Below are 24,609 nucleotides of genomic sequence, written 5' to 3'. Positions count from 1 at the left end.
GAACACTGACTGAATAATTGCCATCTCTGATGACTGGAAACCCCATTGAGTCACCGTTGGATTAGATGCATCCCTGAACATGGGAAGAAAAGGGAGAAAATGCCTTCTTGCAAACTTCAGTGCTCCAATTTAAGTACATTCTTAAGTACTAAATATATAGGGTTATATTTATATTTAAATATACATTTATATATGCAATTTTTATATATATTTATATAAATATATGCAATTTTTATATATGCAATTATTTTATATATTTGCCATTATATATATTTTTTATATATATGCAATTATATTTTTCTTTCTCATATCTTGCAGCCCAATTACCACTACTTCGGGCCTATCGCTTTGTCTCACTCCTGGACAGAATCTGACCTAGTGGCAATAATACTCTAAAATACCGCGCTAAAGTGACTGCTTCCTCAGCCAGGGGGCGAAGAACGTAGAGTCCTACTACTCACTGCTCCGATCTGGACTCATGTGCAGGGTCAGCAGCTTTCTGGATGTTGTAGCATCCAAAATTTAGAGACTTTCATAACATTGAGCTTATTCATAGAGTAGAATAAGGAATTTAACAAGAGAGGGGGGAAAGGGAGCTTGAGAATTGTTATTTATATAAAAATAATTTTATATAAATTTTTATGTAAAGTTTATATAGACATTTATATAAAATTTTATATGATTTTTATATAAATGCATTTGCCATAAACTCTCCCCACCTGTTATCCGTAGGCCCGGCGTGCCACTGATTCTTTGGCCAGCTGTGCTTAAGACTGCGTGACAGCAGGTGCTCTGTGAGGACTGAGGACAATTAGGATGAAGACAGATGCTGGAAGCCTTTCCCCAGTGAAGCAGAGGGTCTTGCAGGTGGCCCAGTTGTCTCGCCCACTCCTGCCCGCATCTGCCCTGCTCCATCCTCTCCTGCACCTCTACCTGCCGCCACTACCTGCTGGGATGCTGGACAGACTGGAACCTTCAGCCTGGGCCAATCCAGTTCACCCCTGATGGAACTTCCTGGGAAGCTGCTACACAGACTAGCGGCAGAGACGCACTGGCCCGGGCTCCCAGAGTGGGGCTGCCTGCCCGGCCTCTGCCCACGGCCTGGGTCCCCTCCAGGCCCCCCCCTACCCATCAGATACGCTGCTTCCAATCAGGGAAGGTGTCCCGAGAGCCAAATGGAATTCACCATGGATTATCCTTCCTCCTCTATCTTATCTATGGATAGAAAGGGACCATTATAGGAAAAAGATGCATGGGCATTTGGGAATTAGGGAGGAGGAGTATGTTACATTCTTTTTTTAATGCTTGCCCTTTGGAGACAGACTCCTGGAAAAAAAAAATCACTGTAATACGTGCTATTTATAGCTCAGCAAGAAAAGCTGCCGAAATTATTCGATGTGACTTTTTTTTTTTTTTTGGTACAATTCACTTATCACAGCTCTCCTTGCTTGATATTAGTATGCTAATAGGTGGTTGATTTGTCAGCCAGCTGTGCTTAGACTTCTGTGTGACAATATTCGTTTGCTCATGTAAATGGTTTAGTAAGATTACAATGCTAAAGAGAGGCTCTTTCCTTTGAATAGCTTTATGTAGTGGGGGGGGGGGGAACCAGAAAGGGGACCACTCGACCTTAGTTCCAGCTTGACAAGACTCAGGTTAGTGAACTTTTGGGAACAGCCAAGAATTTAGTGACATATCACTTCAGATATGATGGATGCTTAGTAATTACTGATCTTATATTGCGGTGACAGTGTTGGCGCTGAAAGTGGAAGCTGTTCAGAATGATAAATGGATGTGACAATTTATTAAAGATAGAGGCATGATTAGTGTTGGGTGTAGATGTACCCTTTTAAGAGGGAGGTAGAAGATGAAAGAAAAAATAAAAAGGCATAGAGTGTGAGAATTAAGATTTAGGGAAAATATATTGGCAGCACATAACAAACTTATAAAGAATGCACAAATCCTAGAAATGGGGCAGCAAAATAGTTTGGGGATAATGAAGACATGCAGAAACAAGTGTCCCACAACTTTCATACATTCATGGTACCGTCTCCTACTTTCCTGATTGGCTTCTTCCAGCATATGCTCCCTTTCTGCCTTGCTCTTCTCCACCGGGCTCCATAGTGCACAACACCTGAAGCCTGTTTGGGAACGACCCCTGATTTCACTGCAGCTCTCACCATGAACATTTTCACAAAATTCAGTTAACTTGTTAGGGCGGAGAAACCTTTACTTTCTCAAGTGAAAGTGGAGGCTGTGAAGTACTGGTTCTAAAAGTGCTTGTGGAGAGGAATTAATCCCCTAAATATACATCTCTGCGCCTTGCTTATTGGATAAAATGATAGAGGAGATGTACTGTGCCCTCGCTAATGATATAAATATCTCATTAACAAGTCTTACCTTAAAAATAATTGGAAGGACTAGGATATTTATTTATTTATTTATTTATTTATTTATTTATTTATTTATTTATTTATTTATTGGAACACTTTTAAAAAGCCTGTACGCCTGTGAAGTAACCAGAAGGGCCAGTTGCATTTTGCTTCTATGTGACAATCTATCTCTATAATTTTTTGGTGTTTTGGTACTGATCTTAGGGTTTCTTGATGTGTACAAATGTTTGATTAGAGGATAGAAATTCATTACTGCTATGAGTACATAGATAGACGTATATTATGAGCCATCTACCATACTACTGCCCTTCCTGACTAATGGATCTTTTCTACAAACTTGGAAAGCTTCATGCATTGGTTGGGCACTTAATGGTTTTCATTAGGTAGATACTGCAGGTTCTTTGATAGTATGCTTCACGTACAATTCTTTGCAATGTTTTTTTTCACTTGTACTTACATTTTTTGTGCAGCGAGCACAAAGTGCTGCTCAAAGATACTCAAGGGAGTTCTAGCACTATTTGGGTAGATTCTTTAAGAAAGTTTCATTATATGTCCTTGATATCAACATCTCCATATGCTTAAAATTTTTAAAAAGCATTACTGTACCATGCTTTACAGTTATCACAACCATCCACAAAGGTTTTTTTTTTTTAAGTTGTTATAAGTCCTCCTGGATTTTCTCCTTCCTCTTCAACTGTACTTAAGGTTTGGTTTGTTTATTTTGCTTTCATTATTTTTTCAGACATTAACGGTGGTAATCCTCAAAATTCCACCCGAGCCTTGCCTCTCCTCTCATTTGTTCTTTACCAAGGCAGTGTTGCTTATGCCCATGACTCAGTCAACACCTTCATTCTATGACTCAGCTCAGCTTCTCTGAATTACAGAAATGAAATTCACTGCCTACAGGACATCTCCACTTGAATAACTCAAAAGCAGTACTTCAAATTCAACATGGCTAAACCAAATACAGTCTTCCCCTATCCCCAGCTACACCTTGATCTCCCCCACCATTCCTCATCTCAGTGAATGGCACCATTATTGGATTAGTTCCTCAACCTGAAAGAGACATTTCCGTCTCCTCACTCGTGTCACTTTTTCAACTCTAATCATCCTCAAATTTTGTTGCTTTTTCTTCCAAATATCATGCAGACCCATCTACCTCCTATCCATTTCTATTGCTACCAACATAGTGCAGGTTATACACAACAGCATCCTATGCTCTTTCCCTGTATAACAAAGCCACCAACAGCAATAGTGAAAATGGTTATGACGTAATCATATTGAGCAATATTGATCAATAGTGTATCATATATTTTATGTTTATTTAGTATAATTATACTACCATATATTTCATATAATAATGATCATTTTTGTGCTTTCCTTGTGCCAGACACTGTAATAAGTACTTTTAATTGACCTTTTCATAGTTACCCAATAAGAAAGCTGCTATTATTACCCAATTTTATAGAGAAAGACATTTAGGTTTAGAGAAGTTAAATGATTTGCCCAATATCACTTAGCTACAGTATTTCACACCTATGATCATGCCACAGCTCAAACACACACACACACACACACACACACACACACACACCCTTAAGCCATCCACTCCTCACTCCACTTTAAGAAAACATTTAATGCCTTCTTTGGCTCTAAGAGAAAGCTGAAAACTCTGACCATCTCTCCAGCATCAGCCACCCATGGTCTCAGTGACCCAGCCACACCAGTGTTCTTTTAGCTCTTTAGATGCTTGATAATCCCTTTCAACAAGGGGACTTTGTACATTCACCTTCCTTCCCTGATCTCCTGTCCCAGCTCCAAGTCTTCATAATACCATGTACCTCTCCCTCAAGGCACTTATTTATAGCACAGGTAATTCTTCATAGCACTTAACCATTATAAAGACTTAACACATATGTGTGATTTTAATTAACATCTAACTGCTACACTTGCTTTTAAGTTCCACCGGGAAAGAGTATAACTATTTTTACCCATGATTTTGTCTGAGATATATTCTTTCATAGTATTTGACCTATATTAGTCATTCAATAAATATTGAATAAATGAATACATTAAAAAAATTTTGTGGGTGCAATTCCCAAATACAAAGTGGAGAGACTATCCTGATCTGATTAATGCCATACCAAAGTTTACATTCTAATTAAGTGGGTAATACTCAGTTGTCAACCACTGCAAATGCATTTCATCACAAGCTGCACAGTGTCCTTTTTTTCTGAAAGAGTTAAGTGCTGACATCAGCACCATGGGTCTGTGAGTTATTCCTTTTTTTTTTTTCTCTCCCCTTTGATTTACAACTAATTAGGCATCAATAACCAGGAGGATGTACACAGCATACCAGGACACCCAAGGAATCTATCCATCTGTGAACTCAAAAGTGTGTGGATTGGACTGTGGAGGAGGTGGCAGAGGGAAGTGGCAGTGTTGTGCACAACAGCAGAGGCAGTGACAACAGAGAAAACAGCGGAGGGTGTAGAGTAAGCCACCTCAACTTGTCTAACAGAGGAGGTAATGGATGGAAGTGGCAAGTGGGAGACTGCCCAGCCATAGGCACTGCAGTTGAAGAAACCAGTTGCTGTCTCTAAGGGAGACCTCAGTGACAGAGGGAAAGAAAGGAAAGGGAAGTAGGCAGACAAAGACTATGGAGGGAAAGCATCTTCTGCTGTCATCCCTGGGAGGCAAAAGGAGCATTCACACACCTCTTGCACCCCCTCAACTGAGAATCCCCCTACCAGACTCTGGGCAAACTCAAAGGCCCAAGTACTGAGGGTACACCCTCCTTCTGACTCCTGCCACCAACCCTCTTTTTTTTTTTCCTCCCATGTGTACCACTCCCAATCTTAGTTGGCAAGAGAGACCAAAAAATTGTACTATAGCACCATCTTCTGGAAAACAAAGGAAGGCTCTTAACTATCAACCTGTTGAACTATTAAAACCAAAGTAAACAAAACCTTACTTAAACAAGAAAGGTGCTCACTACTTCAAATGCAGGGACAGAAGCATTTCTCATCAAACACAATGAAAAAGTCACAGTGATATAGTATCACAAGAAGAAAATAACAATTTTCCAGCAACTGAACCCAAAAATGCATGGAATATTGCAATCTGACTGATAAAGAATTTAAACAAGCCATTATAAAGAAATTCAATAAGCTATAAGAAAACTCAGAAAGGCAATACAATGATCTCAGAATAAAATTAACAAACAGAAGGAACACTTTACCAAAGAAATTAAAATTCTAAAAATGAACCAAGCAGAAATTCTAGAACTAAAAAACCTAATAAATGAAATGAAGAATGCATTAGAATGCACTGGAAATAGAGCAGATCATATGGAAGAGAGAATTAGCAAGCTTGAGGACAGAAATACAGAAATGATTCAGGTGGAAGAAGAAAAAGAACTAAGATTTTTTTAAAGTGAACCCTCTAAGAACTATATGACTCCATTACAAACGCCAACTTAAGAATAATGGGTATACCAGAAGGAGAGAGAGGGGAAGCAGAGAGAATATTTAAAGAAATAATAGCTGAGAACTTCCCATATCAGAGAAAGCAACTTGACATACACAAGTTCATAGAGCTAAAAGAACATCTTCTCAACATAGAAAGACCTTCTCCAAGAAACACTTTATTAAAACCATCAAAAGTCAATGATTCAAAAAAGAATTTCAGAGACAATGAAGAGAAAAGACAGTAACATACAGAGACACCCCCATTAAGCTATTACCAGATTTCTCAGCAGAAACTCTACAGGCCAAGAGAGAGTAGAACGACATATCCAAAATATTGAAGATAAAAACCACCAGCAAAGAAAATTCTCTCCGGTAGTTATCCTTCAGATGGAAAGAAGGAAGCTTTTTCCTGACAAGAAAAGCTTACCACAACTAGACCTGCCTTAAACATTGCAAGGAGTTCTTCAAATGGATACAAATAGACAGAAGTATGAAAAACTCTGATTAAGGTGATAAAAAGAATCAGAATATTATAACTTTTTAAGAATAGTATATTAAACTCAACTATTGCATGCAGGTTAAAGGAAAAGGGCATTAAAAATAACTTTAGCTACTACTACAACTTGGTAATGAAATCACAGCATAAAAAGAGATAATTTGTGACATCAAAAATACTGAATGGGAAGAGAAAAAGATGTAACTTTTATATGTGAATAAAGACAAGTTGCTATCAGCAGAAAAAGGACTTTTTTTTTTTTAAGTAGGCTCCATGCTGTGCCTCCAATGCAGGTCCTGAACTCAGGATACTGAGATCAAGACCTGATCTGAGATCAAGAGTCAGATGCCTAATTGACTGAACCACCCAGGTGCTCTGAAAAAGACTGTTTTGTCTGAGATGCTTTATGTAAACTTCATGGTAACCACAAAGCAAAAATCTATGGCAGACACATGAAACGTAAAAAGGGGGGGGGGTGGGTACATACTGAGCAAATCACCATGGAAAACCACCAATTTACAAAGGCAGGCAGAGAAGGAAAAAGAAACCATGGGGAAGCAAAATAACCAGAAGGCAAAAGACAAAATGGCAGCAGTAAATACTTCCATATCAATATCACCCTAAATGTAAATAGACTGAACTCACCAATCGAAAGGCACAGAGTGGCTGGCTAGGTTAAAAACAAAACAAAACAAAAGCCAACTATAAGCTGCCTGCAAGAGATTTATTTCAACTCTAAAGACACACATAGGCTCAGACTGAAAGCATGGTAGACAATATTCCAAGCAAACAGAAACAAAACAAAGGCTGATAAAGTCAAAATAGCAAGGCAGCCTAGGTGGCCCAGCAGTTTAGCGCCTGCCTTTGGCCCAGGGGGTGATTCTGGAGTCCCGGGATCTAGTCCCACATTGGGCTCCCTGCATGGAGCCTGCTTCTCTCTCTCTCTTTCTCTCTCTCTCTCTCTCTCTCTCTCATGAATATATAAATAAAATCTTTTTAAAAAATAGCCTTGAAGCCAAAAAGGGTAACAACAAAAAAGGTCATAGTATAATGATAAAGGGATCAATATATCAAGAAGATATGTCATAGACATATACACTCCCAACACCCAAGCACCAAAATATATTAAGCAACTAATAACAGACTTTAAGGGTGAAATGGACAATACAATAATCGTAGAGGACTTGAATACATTACTATCAGCAATCAATAGATTATACAGACAAAAAAAAAAAAACCAAAATGTTAGAATTGAATCATACTTTAGAACAAATGAACTCAGTAGACATCTACAGAACATTCCATCCAACAGCAGAATACACATTCTTCTCAATTGGACATGAAATAGGCCACTAAACAAATCTTAGCAAATTTAAGAAGATTGAAGTCCTATCATCTTCTCTGACTACGATGGTATGAAACAAGACATCAACAATAAGAGAAAAGTGAGATCTACAAATATGTGAAAACTAAACAACATACTTCTAAACAACCGTTGGGTCAATGAGTAAATCAAAAGCAAAATAAAACAAATTATATCAAAATAAATGAAAACGCAACATATCAAATACTGCAAAAGGTTCTAAAAGGAAAGTTTATGGTAATAAATGCACATACTAAGAACTTAGAAGAATCTTAAATACACAACCAAACTTTATACTTCAGGAAACTAGAAAAAAAAAAAAAAAAGAAAAAAAAGAACAAAGGAAGCCCAAACATAGGAAAGGAAATATCAAGGATCAGTGCAGAAATAAATGGGAGAACTGAAACCAAACCAAACCAAACCAAACCCAAACAGTAGAAAAGATCAATAAAGCTAAGGGCTGGTTCTTTAAAAAGATTGACAAAATTAACAAACCTTATCCAGACTAACTTTAAAGGGTTGGGGGTGGGAGGGGGAGGAGAGGGCTCAAAATTAGAAATGAAAGAAGACATTACAATTGACATTACAGAAATACATGGAATCATGAGACTGCACCATGAACAATTACATGCCAACAAATTATATAACCTAGAAGAAATGAGTACATTTCTAGAAACACAAAATGTACCAAGACTGAATCAGGAATAGAAAATCTGAGCAGACCAGTAATAAGCAAAGACATCTGAGTAATCAAAACACTCCCAACACAGAGAACTCCAGGACCAGATGGCTTCACTACATAATTCTACCAAACACTTAAGAAATACCAATCCTCCCCAACTCTTCTAAAATATCAAGGAGAAGGGAACACCTCCAAACTACTTCTACACGGCCAGCACTACTTTAACAAAACCAGACTGGATACTATAAGAAAGGAAAGCTACAGACCAATATCCATGATGAATATAGATACAAGAATTCTCAACAAAATATTAGCAAACCAAATTCAAGAACACACTGAAAGGATTATACATCATGACCAAAAGAGAGTTATCCCTGGAAGCAAGGATTGTTCAACAGATGCCAATCAATAAATGCAATTCATCACATTAAAAAAATGAAAGATAAAAATTACACAATCATCTCAATAGACCAAGGAAACGCGTTTGACAAAACACAACATCTTTTCATGATAAAAACCCTTAAGATAGTGGGTATAGAATGAATATACCTCAACATAACTAAAGCCATATAAGACGAACCCACAGCTAACATTATAGTCAATGGATAAAAATTGAAAACATTTTCCCTGAGAGGAGAAAAAAGGCAAAGATGTTCACTCCCACTATTCATTAAAGAACTAGAATTCCTAGCTAAAGCAATTAGGCAAGGTAAAGAGATACAAAGGATCCAAACTAGAAGGGGAAAAGCAGAATTGTTGTTCCTATATATGATCCTATATGTAGGAAATCCCAAAGAGTCAGTCAAAAAAATGCTGGAATTAATAATTTCAATACAGTAGTAAGATACAGAAATTAACATACAGAAATCAACTGTATTCTTTTACACTAATAAAGTCTCTGAAAAAGAAACAAAATACCACTCACAACAGCATCAAAAACAACAAAATACTTAGGAATAAACCGAGCCAAAGAAGTGAGAGGTCCATACGATGAAAACTATGAAACTTTGCTGAAATTGAAGACACAAACAAATGGAAAGATATCCATGTTCATGGATAAGAATTAATACTGTTAAAATGCCCATACTGCTCAAAGTCAACTACAGATTCAATGCAATTCCCATGAAAATACCCAAGGTATACTACACACAAAAATACGAGACACAATTCTAAAATTTAAGTGGAACCACTTAAGTCCCCTAATAGCCAAAGCAAACCTGAGAAAAAAGAAAGAGGTACCATGTTTCTATATTTCCAATGTACTACAAACCCACAGTAATACAACAGGTTGGTACTGGCACAAAAATGAGACATCGACCAACAGAACAGAATAGAGAGCCCAGAATTAAACCTCAGCATATGTGGTCAAGTAGTGTTCCCCAAGGGAGCCACAAATATCCAGTGGGGAAAGGAAAGTCTTAATACATGGTGCTGGGAAACTGGAGAAATGCAGGCAGAATAATGAAACTGGACCCTTATCTCACACGATTCACACAAAAATTTAACTCAAAATCGATCAGAAACTTAAAACATAAGACTTGATACCATAAACTCCTAGAAGAAAACACAGGGAAGAAGCTCACTGATACTGGTCTTGGCAATACTTTGGGGGGAATGACATGAAAAGCCCACACAACAAAAGAAAAATTCAACAACCTGGATGACATTAGACTTAAACACTTCTCAACAGCAAAAAAATTAACTTAATGAAAAGAGACAAGGTACAGAATGGGAGAAATTTTCTGCAAAGCATATATTGAATAAGGAGTTAATTCCCAAAATATATGAAGAGCTCAGTCAACTCAGTAGCAAAAAAAAAAAAAAAAAAAAAATCAATTTTTAAAATGGGCAAAAGAACTAAAGAGACATTTCTCCAAAGAGGACATCAAAATGATCAACAGACACATGAAAAAGGGCTCAGCATGACTAAATAGGAAAATGCAAACCCAAACCACAATGAGATATCACTTCACCCTGTTAGAATGCCTATCATCAAGACAACAGGTGTTGAGAAGGATGTGGTGAAAAAGAAACCATTATGCATTGTTGGTGGGGATATAAACAGGTCCAACCATTATAGAAAACAATATGGAGATTTCTCAAAAAATCGAAAATAGGTCTACCATACAATCAATCCAGCAACTCTGGTAATGTATCCAAAGGGAATGTAAATAGGATTTCAAAGAAATACATGCACTCCTGTGTTTACTGAAGCATTACTCACAATAGCCCAGATATGGAAACACCCCAAATGTCTACCAATGGATGAATATATAAAAAAGACGTGGTATCAGTACACAATAGAACATTATTCAGGAGAATATCCTCCCATTTGTGACAACATGGACAGACCACAAGCACATTATACTAAGCAAGGTAAGTCAGAGAAAGACATACTATATATTCCTTGTAAGTGAAATCTAAAAAGTCAAACCTGTACGAAGCAGAGTAAAATGGTAGTTAACAGATGATAGAACGGGAAGAGTGATGATCTTCTGGGTCCACACTTGGAATGAGAAGCAAGTAAGCCATCAGCTATAACACCCAGTATAATGAATAGAGACAATAATATCCTACTATAATTATGTGCCAAATATCACTCTGTTGGCAATATTACAATTTATAAAGTGTATCAAAGTAATACCTGTACATCTTAAACTTATCCAATGTTACATGCCAAGTTTATTTTTTAAAAAAAACACAGGGGATCCCTGGGTGGTTCAGTGGTTTAGCACCTGCCCTTGGTCCAGGGCGTGATCCTGGAGACCTGGGATCGAGTCCCATGTCAGGCTCCCTACATGGAGCCTGCTTCTCTCTCTGCCTGGGTCTCTGCCTCTGTCTCTGTGTCATAAATAAATAAATAAATAAATAAATAAATAAAAATAAATAAAAATAAATAAAAATAAATAAAAATAAATAAAAATAAATAAAAATAAATAAAAATAAAAATAAATAAAAATATATAAAAATAAATATAAATAAAAATAAATCAATAAATAATAAAATCTTTAAAAAAAATAAAAAAAGAACACAATTCACATGATAAGCCAAACAAAACACAAAAGAAAACAAAAACAGATTTTATTTTTGTTTTCTGTCGCACAACTTTGTCTTCGCATAAGGCTATCCTTTTGACTCTACTTGACCTGCATTTGAAACAGGATCTTTTTTACACCTCACCTGTGCCATTTTTAAGATCCTACCTTCCCATCATGATACTATGAATGGAAAACTCTTGGGGTTGATGATGTATTGAAGCCAGACACCTGTCATCTGCATATAAAGACACTACAGTGAAGTGGCAGCTCAAGCTATAACCCCAATGACGCCATCCCTGTGCAGACCAAGGCTCCAGTGGAAAGGCAGGAGAGGACAGAGAACAGTACAGCTAGGTGAGGACTGACTGATCTCTCAGGCAAGACTGCAGGTCAACTGTAGTCGCGCGTGCTGGGGACGGGGTGGGGAGGGGGGCAAAGCACGTTTCTGTCACTGGGGGCTGGAGTTCACTTCTCACACCCCTTAGGTCTCTAGAAGTCTTAGCCCTTTAAATGACTGATGGGAGCTGATGATCTAACCAATTTTTTAATAATTAAATCACAAAGCCTCAAGGATCAGGAGCTCATCTCTGAAGACCCGTTCAGGCTCTTTTTCCTCTCTTAAGCTGAAAATTATGGTTAAGCCATGCTAACTATCAACATTTCCAAACTTTACTCTCCATAATGGATCTTGACACCATACCTTCAAAATGCATGTATGACACAGAACCACTGTCAACTGTGTTTTCATTCTAAAACTAGAAACGAGAAGGGAAACAAAACAGAACCAAAAAGGGAATCATCATGAAACTGTAAGCGTTCTTTGAAAAGTTGCTAGCATCAATTCATAGCTTCATATATAGGCACCACCATGTAAATCTTCCAGTTATTAATCATAATTTTCCTAAGAATTAAATATTATATTATAAAGAAAAAAAAACCTTTTTAGAAAATCTACTAAATTATAGAACAGAGGGAAAAGGAACTAATGTATCCAGGCTCTTTATCTAGAGGTTTTCCTTGTAACTTCAAGACAAACCTGAGAAGATGTACAGTTTTTACAATTCAAAGATTAGAAGCTGAAGGCTCAGAGAAGTTAAATTACTTAATCTAAATTAATCAGAAAGCAACTATAAACAAACATATTTGATGTTTTGTGAAGGAGATACAGATTCCTTTTTTCCTTTCGTGAACTAGAAGCAGGAAGATTTAAGACATTTAGGAATTTTTTGCAGATCTTTTTTTTTTATTATTTTAATCTCCCTCTCTTCATATATATGCACTCCACATCAAGGAGGAGGCACTATCTAGTAAGTCACTATGATTTTCACTAAAGCCAGTGGAGGGAAAAAAAAAAAAATCATACCACTTTCTAAAAGTGCCTCCACCTTCACATAGATTTCCTAATAATAACTAGAGAGATGCAGAGCGCAGAAAAAAAAAAAAAAAAAAAAGTTCCTTAATCAAAATGAAGTTCTGAAAATCAAGAGACAGAAATTGAAAAAAATAAACATAAAAATCTTTTTCTTAATTTTTTTTTTTAACTGCTCAAGGCTTTGCCATCAGATAAATTTCCCACGAGGGGAAAGAAAGCAGCACTGTAGACTCAGAAGTCAGGAGGTACCCAAGTTCCAACCCCTACACTTGAAGGTCGTTGGGTCCTTGGGCAAATTACTTAGCCTCTCAGATTTCACGTATATAAAAGTGGAGATTTTTATAGGTCTGTAAAATCTACAAAAAGGACAAAATAAACAGGATTGTTCAACTATGACCTCAGAGATTCATCTTAACTTGCCTGGCAACCAGCTAGCTAGAAGTAGGGGGCCTACGAGTGCTTCAGCTGGTGGAGTCCTCCTCCACCCCCGGGGCCTGGGCAGCTGGCACTTCCCGCCTGAACGGCCACAGGGGCTCTCAGCGTGCTTTTGCCAGGAGCACCTGGGCTCTCCTGCCAGCCGGAGTCCCGAGTCTCCTGATGCAAAACTTGTGAGCCAACTAAGCAGCATCAGAGACAAAGTTTCAGGTCAGAACTTTCCCAGTCTTTGCAGATGTGCAAAAATCAGTTATTTGTCAGTTTACAGGGATTCAAGGCCTAAGCTTAGAAAATATGTTTATGAGAAACTTCAGAAGCAAACAGTAGATGTGGGAACTGGTTTTTGAAAGTTTGGCCTTCAGAGTTCTCAATCCTTAGCCTTAAGGTAAATTTATGGTATTTTTAATAACAGAGAAAAGGAAAATACTATGCTTTGAAGTAGAAGAATTATATGCCTGGTTTTTTGGCTGTCGTTTTAGGATATAGTAAGAGAACCATAATGATTGTTTTTTTTAATGCTGAGGGACAAAAAAACATGCATCCAATAGCATGCCCCACTAACTTAAAGCAAACCCCTGCCCTAAAAAAAGACAATATAAAGTAGAAAAACAATGAATTTCCTTTTGAAATTTTTCAAAAAAGAAAGAAGTCAGATCTGCAAATCACTCAGAGTAAAATATCTGTTTATCAACATACAAAAGGCTGAATTCTTGGTTTCAAAGAAACAGGCTGAAAACACAAGTGAAGAAAAATATTTCTGGAAAAAAATTATAGGTCATGAGATGCAGCTGATGCTTCATCAGTAAGGAAGCTCCATTTTCTCCTTAATAGTAAATTTTCAAATTTTCACACCGAAATAAGTACACTTTAGGGCTCCAGGGCAATAATGAACCCTATTCTCCCAAGTTCCCTGTCCCCCTACCCAGCCTGTGGGGGGGGCTACTTGTGGGGGGGCTCCTTGCCCCCCGACACTCCAGGTATTTTAATGGCATGGATCTCAAAAAGTGAAAAATCATTTTTTCAAGATTAATGATGAATGATGGTCATCAGTGGACTGTAGGCTCTGATGGGAAGCTTAAGTCACCAATAAAAACCTACAAAAATAGGTTCAAACCTATTTCAAAACCTACAGGACTGGGAGTCATAACCTCACCCCACTACTCTTTTGTCTCATTTTCCTCTGCCTTTGCATATTCGCCTCACACCCCCCCCCCCCCCCCCGCAACCCTCGCCCACATCGCCCCATTGGTAACTGGCTCTAGCAGACCTCTTCTCAGTTGGTTTCTCATCTTTCCTGCTGCTCATAACACCTATTTCTCTCTTCTGGGGTTTAAGATTGGTTGATTGATTTGAGAGAGGGAGAGAGGATGTGCACGCATGAGAGAGAGGATCTGGAGCAGTCATTCACACTGGGCTGGATCCCACACCCTGGAGGCCGTGCCCTGAGCCAAAACCAAGAATCAGAGGCTTGACCCGCTGAGCTACTTGCCAACACGGCTCCTCTTCTCTCTCTCTCTCTGCTTTTCCTTTGTGTCCCAGCAGGAACCATTCATCTCCATCTGCCTTTTATTCTTTTACTATTTTATTGACCCTTTCCCCTATTTCCTTCATCTTCTCTTATCAATATCCAGTTTCTTCTGTTTTTCTAGTTTTCTATCTTTTCCTTTAACTGGCCATAATGAGAAGCCAAAGTCACTTGTTCAAGGTCCCCTCTCTGGTCCCAGATTGATTTTCTCCCATGTCTTTGGTCCTTGAGAATGTACGGAATACATTCGGGGATCCTAAAGTAAATCTCAATACCCCTGATATTTGAAGCTGGCATTTTCATTGTACTTTGATATATTGCAACCTAACAAATATTTATAGTATATGCTGAAGAATATTTTTATGATATTTATTTCTTTCAACGAGACTCCCAAAGTCCAGGCTGTGAGATCCTTCAATTCAAATGTATATGTCCTCCTCACTGATTTTAGAATTCTGGAAAAAATGCTCAAGACTATGTCAGAACTCCTCTCAAGCATTTGTCTATTTTTCTGTGGACCGTTTATGTATACAAAAGCCAAGCCTGCCCACTGGCCTTATTTCATCCAATTATTTTACCTCCAATAGAGTCTGCCTTTGGGTAGCAAAAGTCTCATAATTTTGGAGCACAAGTAATGAATTAGACAATGCTGAGTTCGAATCTAAAAGCTGGTTCATTGGGAAAATAATATAAAATGAATAAAACACTAATTAAGAAGAATCAAAGGGACAAAATGCAAATACACAAAATGAGAATTGGTTGAGGAAGAAAATAAACAGAAACAGAAGAATCTTAATATACTACTTTGGTCTTGTGGCCAAATAAATTCTGACAAACGAGGTAATATTCAAAGAGCATAATCTGCTAAAATTGACTAAAGAAGATAGAGAAATATCTAAAGAGAATGACGTTCAGGAATGGCATGGATCTCAAACAGCAATAACCGAATTTAGCTCTACTGTGCATTCTGGCTGAATCGGCCTTGCCAATAGCCATTTAAAAATAGAAAAATTTAACAAAGAGTTACCCTAAGAAGAGGCATTAGGTACCAAACCTTGAATGAGTAGATATTCCAGATTACTGAAATTCTTTTAATTCTTTTAGATTAGTAAATACTTGCAAAGCTAAGTAAAAAAGATACAAACTCAATAGAAAAATGGGCAAAAGGAATAAAGAATTGATTCCCATATAAACAAAGGCTCTTAACAAATGAAAGTTATTTAAACCACTCACTTTAAGAAAACTATATTTAGAAACCACATTTCACTTTTCAGATTATCAAAGCCCAAAAGTTTGTCAACAGCTGCTATTGGAAAGACTAGAGAAACAAGTACTCCCAGATATCGCTGGTGGGGATATAAATGTGCACAATTCCTCTGAAAGACAATTTGGAAATATCTACCAAAATTATAAAGGCATATTCAGAAATCACACTTCCAAGAATTTATCCCACAGGCACTCTTCCACATGTATAAAAAGACAGATGACTGAAGGTTAAATTCTGTGATAGTACATAGTAGTAGACAATCTAAAACAACCCAGATGCAGGCCAATAGGAAGCCGATTTAATCAGTTACTGATTAAATAAACTATGGTACATCCATACTAAGAAAAACATTGTAACAGATTTAAAAAAATGATGAGAAAATTCTCTATATATTGGCATGAAAAAAAAATCTAAGAAATGAAGTTAAATAAAAAAATGTAAGATGCCACATGGTATATTTAGTATGCTAACTTTCATGTAAAAATGGAGAGAAAAGGTAAAATATTCTTATAATTTATTTTGTTTTTACTTTATAGACCCTTGCTAATATACAAGCAATTAATGGTAGGGACAGATAGGGGTAGACTGGGCAAATGAAGGTTGGTAACCGGAGGGAAGCTTTCACCATATTAGAACATTGATGATATGTATTATATATATATATATTTCTTTTTTCTTAAACACAAGGAAATAGCTGCTTAGAAGAGAGTGCTTGCCTATGCTACAAGAGCTACAAGTTGTTGAAGCCAAGATTCGAATTGGAAAAGAGAAACTGAGTTAAATAACGTGGCATAGGGTTATTTATAATTTGTGTGACTTTGAAATGCAGGGTATTAGAATAACAGGACTATTTTGAATAATGCTTCACTTTACCTTACAGTAACACGTAGAACTCTCTTCTTCACGGAATCCTTCTTTTTCAGATATTTCACCGAATCCTGTTTTTTCGATGGTCCTTTCAAAGGAAGAAGGTGGGCATCGGCAGAAGAGAAGAACAGTTTGGAAAGAGCACTGGCAATTCTCCAGCCTATATATTTAGAGAAAATTTCATCCCCGACATCTGATGAGACTTTTGTACTATGATTAGTGAAGGGGTCAGTTGGATCATTTAACTCAGCCTATTGAAAGAAAAGAAAGGAATCAGTTGAAATAAATAGATGAGAGGGAAAATGATAGATTTTTAAATAAAAGATAAATGTATATTCATCTTCTCTAATGTTGCATTTTTTAAAGATTTTATTTATTTATTCATGAGAGACACAGAGAAGGAGAGAGAGAGAGAGAGAAGAGACATAAGCAGGCCCCATGCAGGGAGCCCAATGCAGGACTCGATCCCAGGACTCCAGAATCAGGCCCTGGGCTGAAGGCAGGCACTAAACCGCTGGGCCACCCAGGGATCCCCTCTAATGTTGCATCCTTCTTGCTAAATAAAAATAATCTTTATAAGGAAAAAAGCAGATTCCCCAAAATTATAAATTTTTAATGAAATAAACAATTAAGCCTGAACAAAACTCATCTTGAATTTCAAAAACTTTAAAATCCTTTTTAAAAAGGAAATTTATTGAGGGAGAGAGAAAGCACTAGCAGGGGGAGAAAAAAAAGGGGCGGGGGGAAGAGAGGGAAAGAGAATCCCAAGCAGACTTTGCACTAAGCACAAGGCCCACTGCCAGGCTTCATCTCACACCTGAGCCGAAACCAAGAGTCAGACTGTACCTGGTTGGACTGTGCCACCCAGGCACCCCTTAATTATATAATTTCTATTTTAAATTTGTATGGTTCTCATATGAATTTCATACTTAGAGTATTTATTAGGAAATTAAGCAATTGGTTGAAGTAATGTACAGGTTTCATTAAATCAAAATTTCTCTGTGCATCATCTAAACTTTGAAGCCAAAAAATGTCTATATGTCTATTGAACACAACTTGTGCTAAGCAAAAAAACAAAAAAAACAAAAAAAACAAAGGGGGGGGCTTTGTATTTGGCTCACATTGAAGATGTTCTAAGACTCAGACTTTAATATGTTCTAATCTTAAAAAAAAACCTAACAAAAAAATTCCTCAATATTTAAGTAATTTTGTTAGGAAAGAGCTATTTTCTGAAATTTCCTTTTTATGTTCAATAATGTCCATGACTGATTTTTTAAATTATTTGAGAGAAGAGGGTGAGTGAGAGAGAGAGAGAATGGTGGTTCAAGTGGGGGAGAGGAGCAGAGGAAGGGGGAGAGGCAGGTTCCCCCCTGAGCAGGGAGCCCGATGCAGAACTCGACCCCAGGACCCTGAGATCTGACGTGACCCGAAGGCAGATGCTTAAAGAACAGAGCCACCCAGGCACCCCATCAGGACTTATTTTTCATTACATCTTCTCTTGAAATGGCTACAGGCATGTTTTTTCCTGCTAGAATTGGTAGTGATAAATGAAGATGTAAGTTCCAAAAGCTCACGTGTCACTTTTTTTTTTTTTTAATGTTCACCATATGTTCATGTTAGGAACTCTTTCTTGTAAATAAATTGGATGCTGTCTCCTTCCATTAAGATCTTTATGTTTTTCTATTCAATATTACCCATCTTTAGGCAGTTTATACCAATCACTCAAGATTCACTTTTTTTTGTGCCTCTTGATCATATGGTTAGAAAATTAAGGAACAGAAAATGTTTTTCTACATATGAACATCCAACAAACTTTTTAAGATTCCAAGAACAGGTGTGGCTCAATCAAATTACTGTTTGACGACTGACTATTGCATTATTTAGACAAAATTATAGTGGGGGGGGGAATGAGAGCAATCTCATGATAAAAACTGAAAAAATATGAAGGGTTAAAGCAATGAAAAAAATAGCAAAAGGCAGGTAAGTAAGTGGGGAGGACTGTGAAAGCTCTGGGGGTGGGAAAGAGTAAAATGCAAAAAACATGTAGGTTTATAGTATATAGTCAAAAGAACAATTATTTTAAACTATTCCCAGTTATTGCATATCTTGATTATTTACTAGGTTGAAATCACAGAGCATTCAATGTGAAGAAATTAAACTGTATAGGACACTTCGTAGCTGCTGTGACTTTGAGGAAATTAATGCCTCAAAGCCTGCAGGTTTAGCTGTTAAAAGGTAATTACAGTCCCTGTAGGTTTTTAGCCATTTCGTTTTATTTACAGTTTGTGTTCAATACAAATCCATTCCAGAACATGAGAAGTTACTGTGAATAAAGACATAAATACCCAAACACAATACATAACCCAAAATAGATGCACGACATTCAGGTAGGAAACAAAAGGTCAGGTTCAATCACACACTCAGTAGCTGGAGATCTGCTGAATGTGGGTTCCTGGGGAGATGCTAACGATGAAAAAAAAATGACCTTAGTTATCAAGACTACCGCGGAGATAGTAGACACTGGAACACGTAAGCATCAGTGTGCGACCATGGGAACAAAAGACTTTAAGGAATATCTATTTTTAAAAGGTTTCTGTGCCTCGAGGCAGCTGTGAAAGACTTCTTTCCAGAATTCAGCCCGTGTTAGGCTTCGGGCCAGGCTCTATCTAAAAATATTGACTGATAACAGAAAGCGTTCCAAATGAGGCTATTCTGATTCATAGAGTTTCTTCAAAAAGTATTTACAAAAAAAGCACAAAAATTATTCCACGCTTCACTCCCCAAATAGTTGACTTACCGTTTGATTCACATATTTGCCTTTTTAATTTCAAGGCGAGTCGATTTTACCTTCAAAACAGATCATCTTCTAAATTGTAAAAAGTATTCAGCATATGCAGAAATAAAGAGCATTTTGAAATTAGTGGAGGTCAGTGCACTTTTTTGGAACCATTTTATCTACGTGAACTGGACGCTTTTGTTGCCCAGGAAGTGGTGGTATCGATCCCGGGTCTTGGCACCAAAAAAAAAACCAAAAAGAAACAAAGAAAGAAAGAAAAGAAAGAGGTGATAAAGATTAAAGCAAAGTTTACCCATTATGCTTGGATTTGAGGTAGACTTAGTCCATCCCTATTGCCTGGTACACAGCAGTTACTACAGAAAAAAGGCCAATGCGATGTTCAATCCAGAGCCTAAAAGCCAAGAGTTCAGTTCTCGAGAAACAGTGAGACCCTAACAACGTAAAGCTGCATCCAGAGCATCTTGGCCTTAAATGCGCCCGGCTGAAGCATCAGGGCATCACGGCCACACCTGGGAGCACCTGCCAACGTACCATCTATAGAAGCTTACAAGCTTTGTGTGTTCTCTTACGGCCCTGCCGAACCAAATGAAACCTGATTCTCTTCCCCATCTCATCCTTTCTCTCTAGAGAAGACAAAATCTACTCTCGTTTTCAAGGTAGGATTCTAGGTGCCTTGTACTTCTTAAACCACATTTAAGAAAATTATCTTCACTAATTTTGGATGTTGTTTCCCTTCATCTTGTACTTGCAACTCCAGCAGATTTAATATTGGGATTCACCATTTAGTCAAACGCTTCACCTGCTCTCCAAACCATTCAATTTTGGGATCCTCCACATTTTCTGTGTCAATAAAATAAGGTATGGAATTAGCAGATTCAATGAACACCTGTTTATTCCTCCTTGCACTGGAGGTCTACACACCATCTGGATAGAATTTATTTTTTAAATCTTTTTTAAAGATTGTTATTTATTCATGAGAGACACAGAGACAGAGGTAGAGACACAGGCTGAGGGAGAAGCAGGCTTCATGCAGGGAATCCGATGTGGAACTCGATCCCAGGGCCCTGGGGGTCATGCCCTGAGCCCAAGGCAGGTGCTCAACTGCTGAGCCAGGTGCCCTGGATTGGATTTAGAAAAGAGAACCCCCCTCATCCATAGGGATGCGTTCCAAGACCCTCAGTGGATGCCTAAAACCATGATAGTATGGAACCCAATATGTATTATGTTTTTCCCTATAATCGGGTTTAAATTACAAATTAGGCACAGTAAAGATAAAAAGTTAACAATAACAAAATGGAACAATTATAACAATATTCCACAATAAAAGATAAGTGAATGTGGCCTCTCTTTGTCTCTCAGAATCTCTCTCTCATAGTCACCGTTCTTCATGCGATGATGTGAGATGTTAAAACGCCTACGTGATGAGCTGGGAGGTGAAGGACGCAGGTGTGGTGACAGCATTTACATGATTGGTTGGGAGCATCAGCTGCTTCCAGACCCCAGGTGGCCACAGGTAACTAAAACCCCTGACGGAAAAGCTGCTGATAAAGGAGGCCTACCCTATAAATGGGTCTTGGCTTGAGCCTCCTAAGACTAGAGATCACAACAGTTGCTTGATTTGAATAAATCTGCTTGAGCAGGAGCCGCACCAGAAGCAGCAGCCCCGGGCTGCATCTGGCCCCCAAAGCTATGCCCAGGCTCCCCTCCTACTTGCACCCATGGGGCAGTCTCATCAGATGCCAGGTGCATGGACAACCTCCAGGCCGGGTCGGCGCAGCCAAGGTGGTCAGGACCCATACAATTTATCCTGCTTACCTTCCCTGGCTCAATTTTTTTATAAGAAGATGTACTTCGAAACCAATAATAATGTGTAGTATTATACAAATACATTGCTATGAGCTCTTCTTCCACTGTAAGAGTGATGGATGAGGGGCACCCGGGTGGCTCAGCCGGTTAAAGACTTGCCTTTGGCTCGGGTCATGATCTCAGGGTCCCAGGACAGAGCCCCGCCTCCAGCTCCCTGGTCTGTGGGAGAGTCAGCTTCTCCTTCTCCCTCTGCCCCTTCCCCCACCACCCCCACTCCTGTTCGTGCTCACTCTTTCTCAAGTTCTCTAGCTCTCTCTGAAATAAAAAAAATCTTTTTTAAAAAAGAGTGATGGATCAATAAATGTGAGAGTAAATGAATAAACCAACAAAAATAATTTTTGGTAAATTTCTGGTAAAATACAGTGTTTCCAGATGCAACGTTACCCTGCATCACAGGACATTACAGGACGCTGATGGTGTTGTCATCATGATCCCTTTGGCAACTCGTTGCTTTCTTCCTTCCCCCTAACAGAAATAGTCTCAAATATCAGTCAAATGCATATTTGCCGTATCTAGAAAAGATTTTGTTTGCTTTCCTGGAGGAAGAACCAGCAAATCATATGAACTTTGCAAATGGATCTGAAACCAGCTGTGGGGGATCCCTGGGTGGCGCAGCGGTTTGGCGCCTGCCTTTGGCCCAGGGTGTGATCCTGGAGACCCGGGATCAAATCCCACATCAGGCTCCCTGCATGGAGCCTGCTTCTCCCTCTGCCTGTGTCTCTGCCTCTCTCTCTCTCTCTGTGTGTGTGTGTGACTATCATAAATAAAAATTTTTAAAAAATAAAAAAAAAATGAAACCAGCTGTGGCTTTTCCCTTGATTAGTTGAGAACGCAAACTTCGGGAGACGGTACCTCTCTAGGCCTGTGTTGTGTTTAGTTCAGTTCCGTCACGTTTTCCAATCGTGATATGGAGACAATAATAACCACTCTCAGAGTTCTGTGAGGGTTAACTTAACAGGCGGAGGGAAGCTCAAGTACCCGTTCCTGTCAGGAATTCCTTGAGACTAAGAGCACCAATGCTGCGGCCTTTGCGGGTCGCCCCAGAGAAGACTCGCTACAGCCTCTCTGCAAGGCTGAAAACGGTTTTGTTAGATTGTCCCTTTTACATTATTAGCAAATTTGTGAAACAGAATCATGATTAGACTACCATAGTCATCTCTTTTTTAAAGAGTCTTCCTTCTCTTAAAGCCATTATTCTAATGTTATAATCCAGAGACTCAAAGGCCAACTACACATAAATATATATCTATACTTCTTGGAAGTAGACAACATATTAATGACCATTCCTTACATTAAATTCCAAATTCATGAATTTACTACTGCTTAGCCTACCAGTAAAACATGACCTCAAACTCCATTTTTTGACGTTATTCATTACTTACATTTTTATCATTTTTGTCCCTATCTTTTAGCAATGCCCATGTAGGCTTTAAAATTCAGAATTTTCCTTATGGTATTATTGAAACTTGACATTTTTTACTAAGAAAAGACTATTGCTAAATTTTTATGTTAACTTTACTAATCTAGTATTAAAACTGGGAAAGTGGTGTTAAAGAATATTTCTCTCACACACATATTCTAGCCGTGTTGAGGAGAGATGCCCACCCTGCTGTTTTTGTATTGGGCATAATGGTGGTAAAAAACAAAAAACAGAAAACAAACAAACAAAAAACCAACATTCATGTAGGTTAGCAAGAAGATGAACAAATCAGCACAAAGGGAAATTCTCCAAGGCATTATGTTGTAGTAGCAAATGGCAAATAAATAAATAAGAGCCTCTCCAGAGTTTTTAATTTTCTATCAATAATTCAGGAAATGTAACAAACACATCAACATGTAAGCTAGTTCACACTCTGTTTGATATGAAAGAATAAAAAAGAAAGGAACAGGGTGGTAGCCATTGCAGCAGAGTTTACAGCAAATTCTGTTTCTCTCATCTCTCTCTGTTGTGTCTCTACATCTCCTCAAGTGATCCTAGAGCTGGGAAGATTCAACTTGTTTGCAGGAAAAAAATGACAGTTTTATTCTTTAAATTTCAAAATTTAAATAGAAGTGAGTCACTGGTAGATTCAAAAGATCATTTCCTACAAGAGCTACAAAATCTCACAACCGAGGACAGCATGAGAAACTCCTATTAAAATAGTGATCCTTAGATCATCATCACCATCACTACTTGGGAGCATGTTAGAAATACAGAATTTCAGGGGCACCTGGGTGGCTCAGTGGTTGAGCGTCTGCCTTGGGCGCAGGTTGTGTCCCCGGGGTCCCGGGATGGAGTCCTGCTTGGGCCCCCCTGCTGGGAACCTGCTTCTTCCTCTGTGTCTCTGCCTCTCTCTGTGTGCCTTTCACAAATAAATAAAATCTTAAAAAAAAAAAAAAGTTTCTTTCCTTCTAAAAAAAAAGAAGAAGAAGAAATCCAATTTTAGGTCCCAGTCCTATATGTCTTAAAGTCTAAGAAGAACTGATGTAGTAGATTAAGAAAAGGGCTAAGAGGGGAATATCTGTCTCTCCACTTGTGTGATTTTTGCACAAGTTATTTAACGTCTCTGAGCATGCTTCCTTATTCCTAAAACGGGATGATCAAAATATTCTCCTTTATAGTCTTATTAAAAAGGTTAAACACAAAAACTGAATATATTTTCTAGCACGGTATCTGATAGACAAAAGCTCTTCAATAAATATTAGTGCCTTGTTCATATTTAATCTTGGAGCGAGGACACAGCAGAATGGAAATAGCAGAGCCTTTGGGTTAAGCTCACTCATTGAGGTATCCACCACTAGCCACTTATTTAATGTGTTTAGGCTCAGACATTCCCATCTGTGTGGGTGATGGTGGCAGTGGGAGACTTACAGGGTATAGATGAGTTAAAATACGTAAGACACTTAGCATAGTGAGCCTGGTGCACTGTAAGTTCTACAAATAGTTTTGTTCTCTTAAAACAGTGTATCTGTTACATTACACTTCTATCGGTAAGTGTTTAAGAGACTGTACTCTTCCAAAAATACATCTCCCTTTCTACACTCAGAGTTTCCATTTA

The 24,609-nt window shown here is 38.1% G+C and overlaps 1 protein-coding gene across 19 annotated transcripts in view; it reads right to left on the bottom strand.

Moving 5' to 3' along the window:
* Positions 1-24,609, bottom strand: part of TMEM232 (transmembrane protein 232) — a 246,090-nt gene that overhangs the window by 121,511 nt on the left and 99,970 nt on the right. For all 19 annotated transcript variants that reach the window (XR_013359432.1, XR_013359433.1, XR_013359435.1 and 16 more), the window contains one exon: positions 16,915-17,159. Coding sequence is in view for 14 of the 19 variants with exons in the window: in XM_077861769.1 (XP_077717895.1) it covers positions 16,915-17,159 (245 nt within the window). In the remaining 5 variants the exon portion in view is untranslated. The remainder of the gene's footprint in view (positions 1-16,914; positions 17,160-24,609) is intronic.

The sequence above is a fragment of the Canis aureus genome, chromosome 2, assembly GCF_053574225.1.
Source record: "Canis aureus isolate CA01 chromosome 2, VMU_Caureus_v.1.0, whole genome shotgun sequence".
NCBI classification, from domain to species: domain Eukaryota; kingdom Metazoa; phylum Chordata; class Mammalia; order Carnivora; family Canidae; genus Canis; species Canis aureus.
Note: the sequence above shows the minus strand (reverse complement) of the source record. Positions and strands in the feature narration are given on the sequence as shown.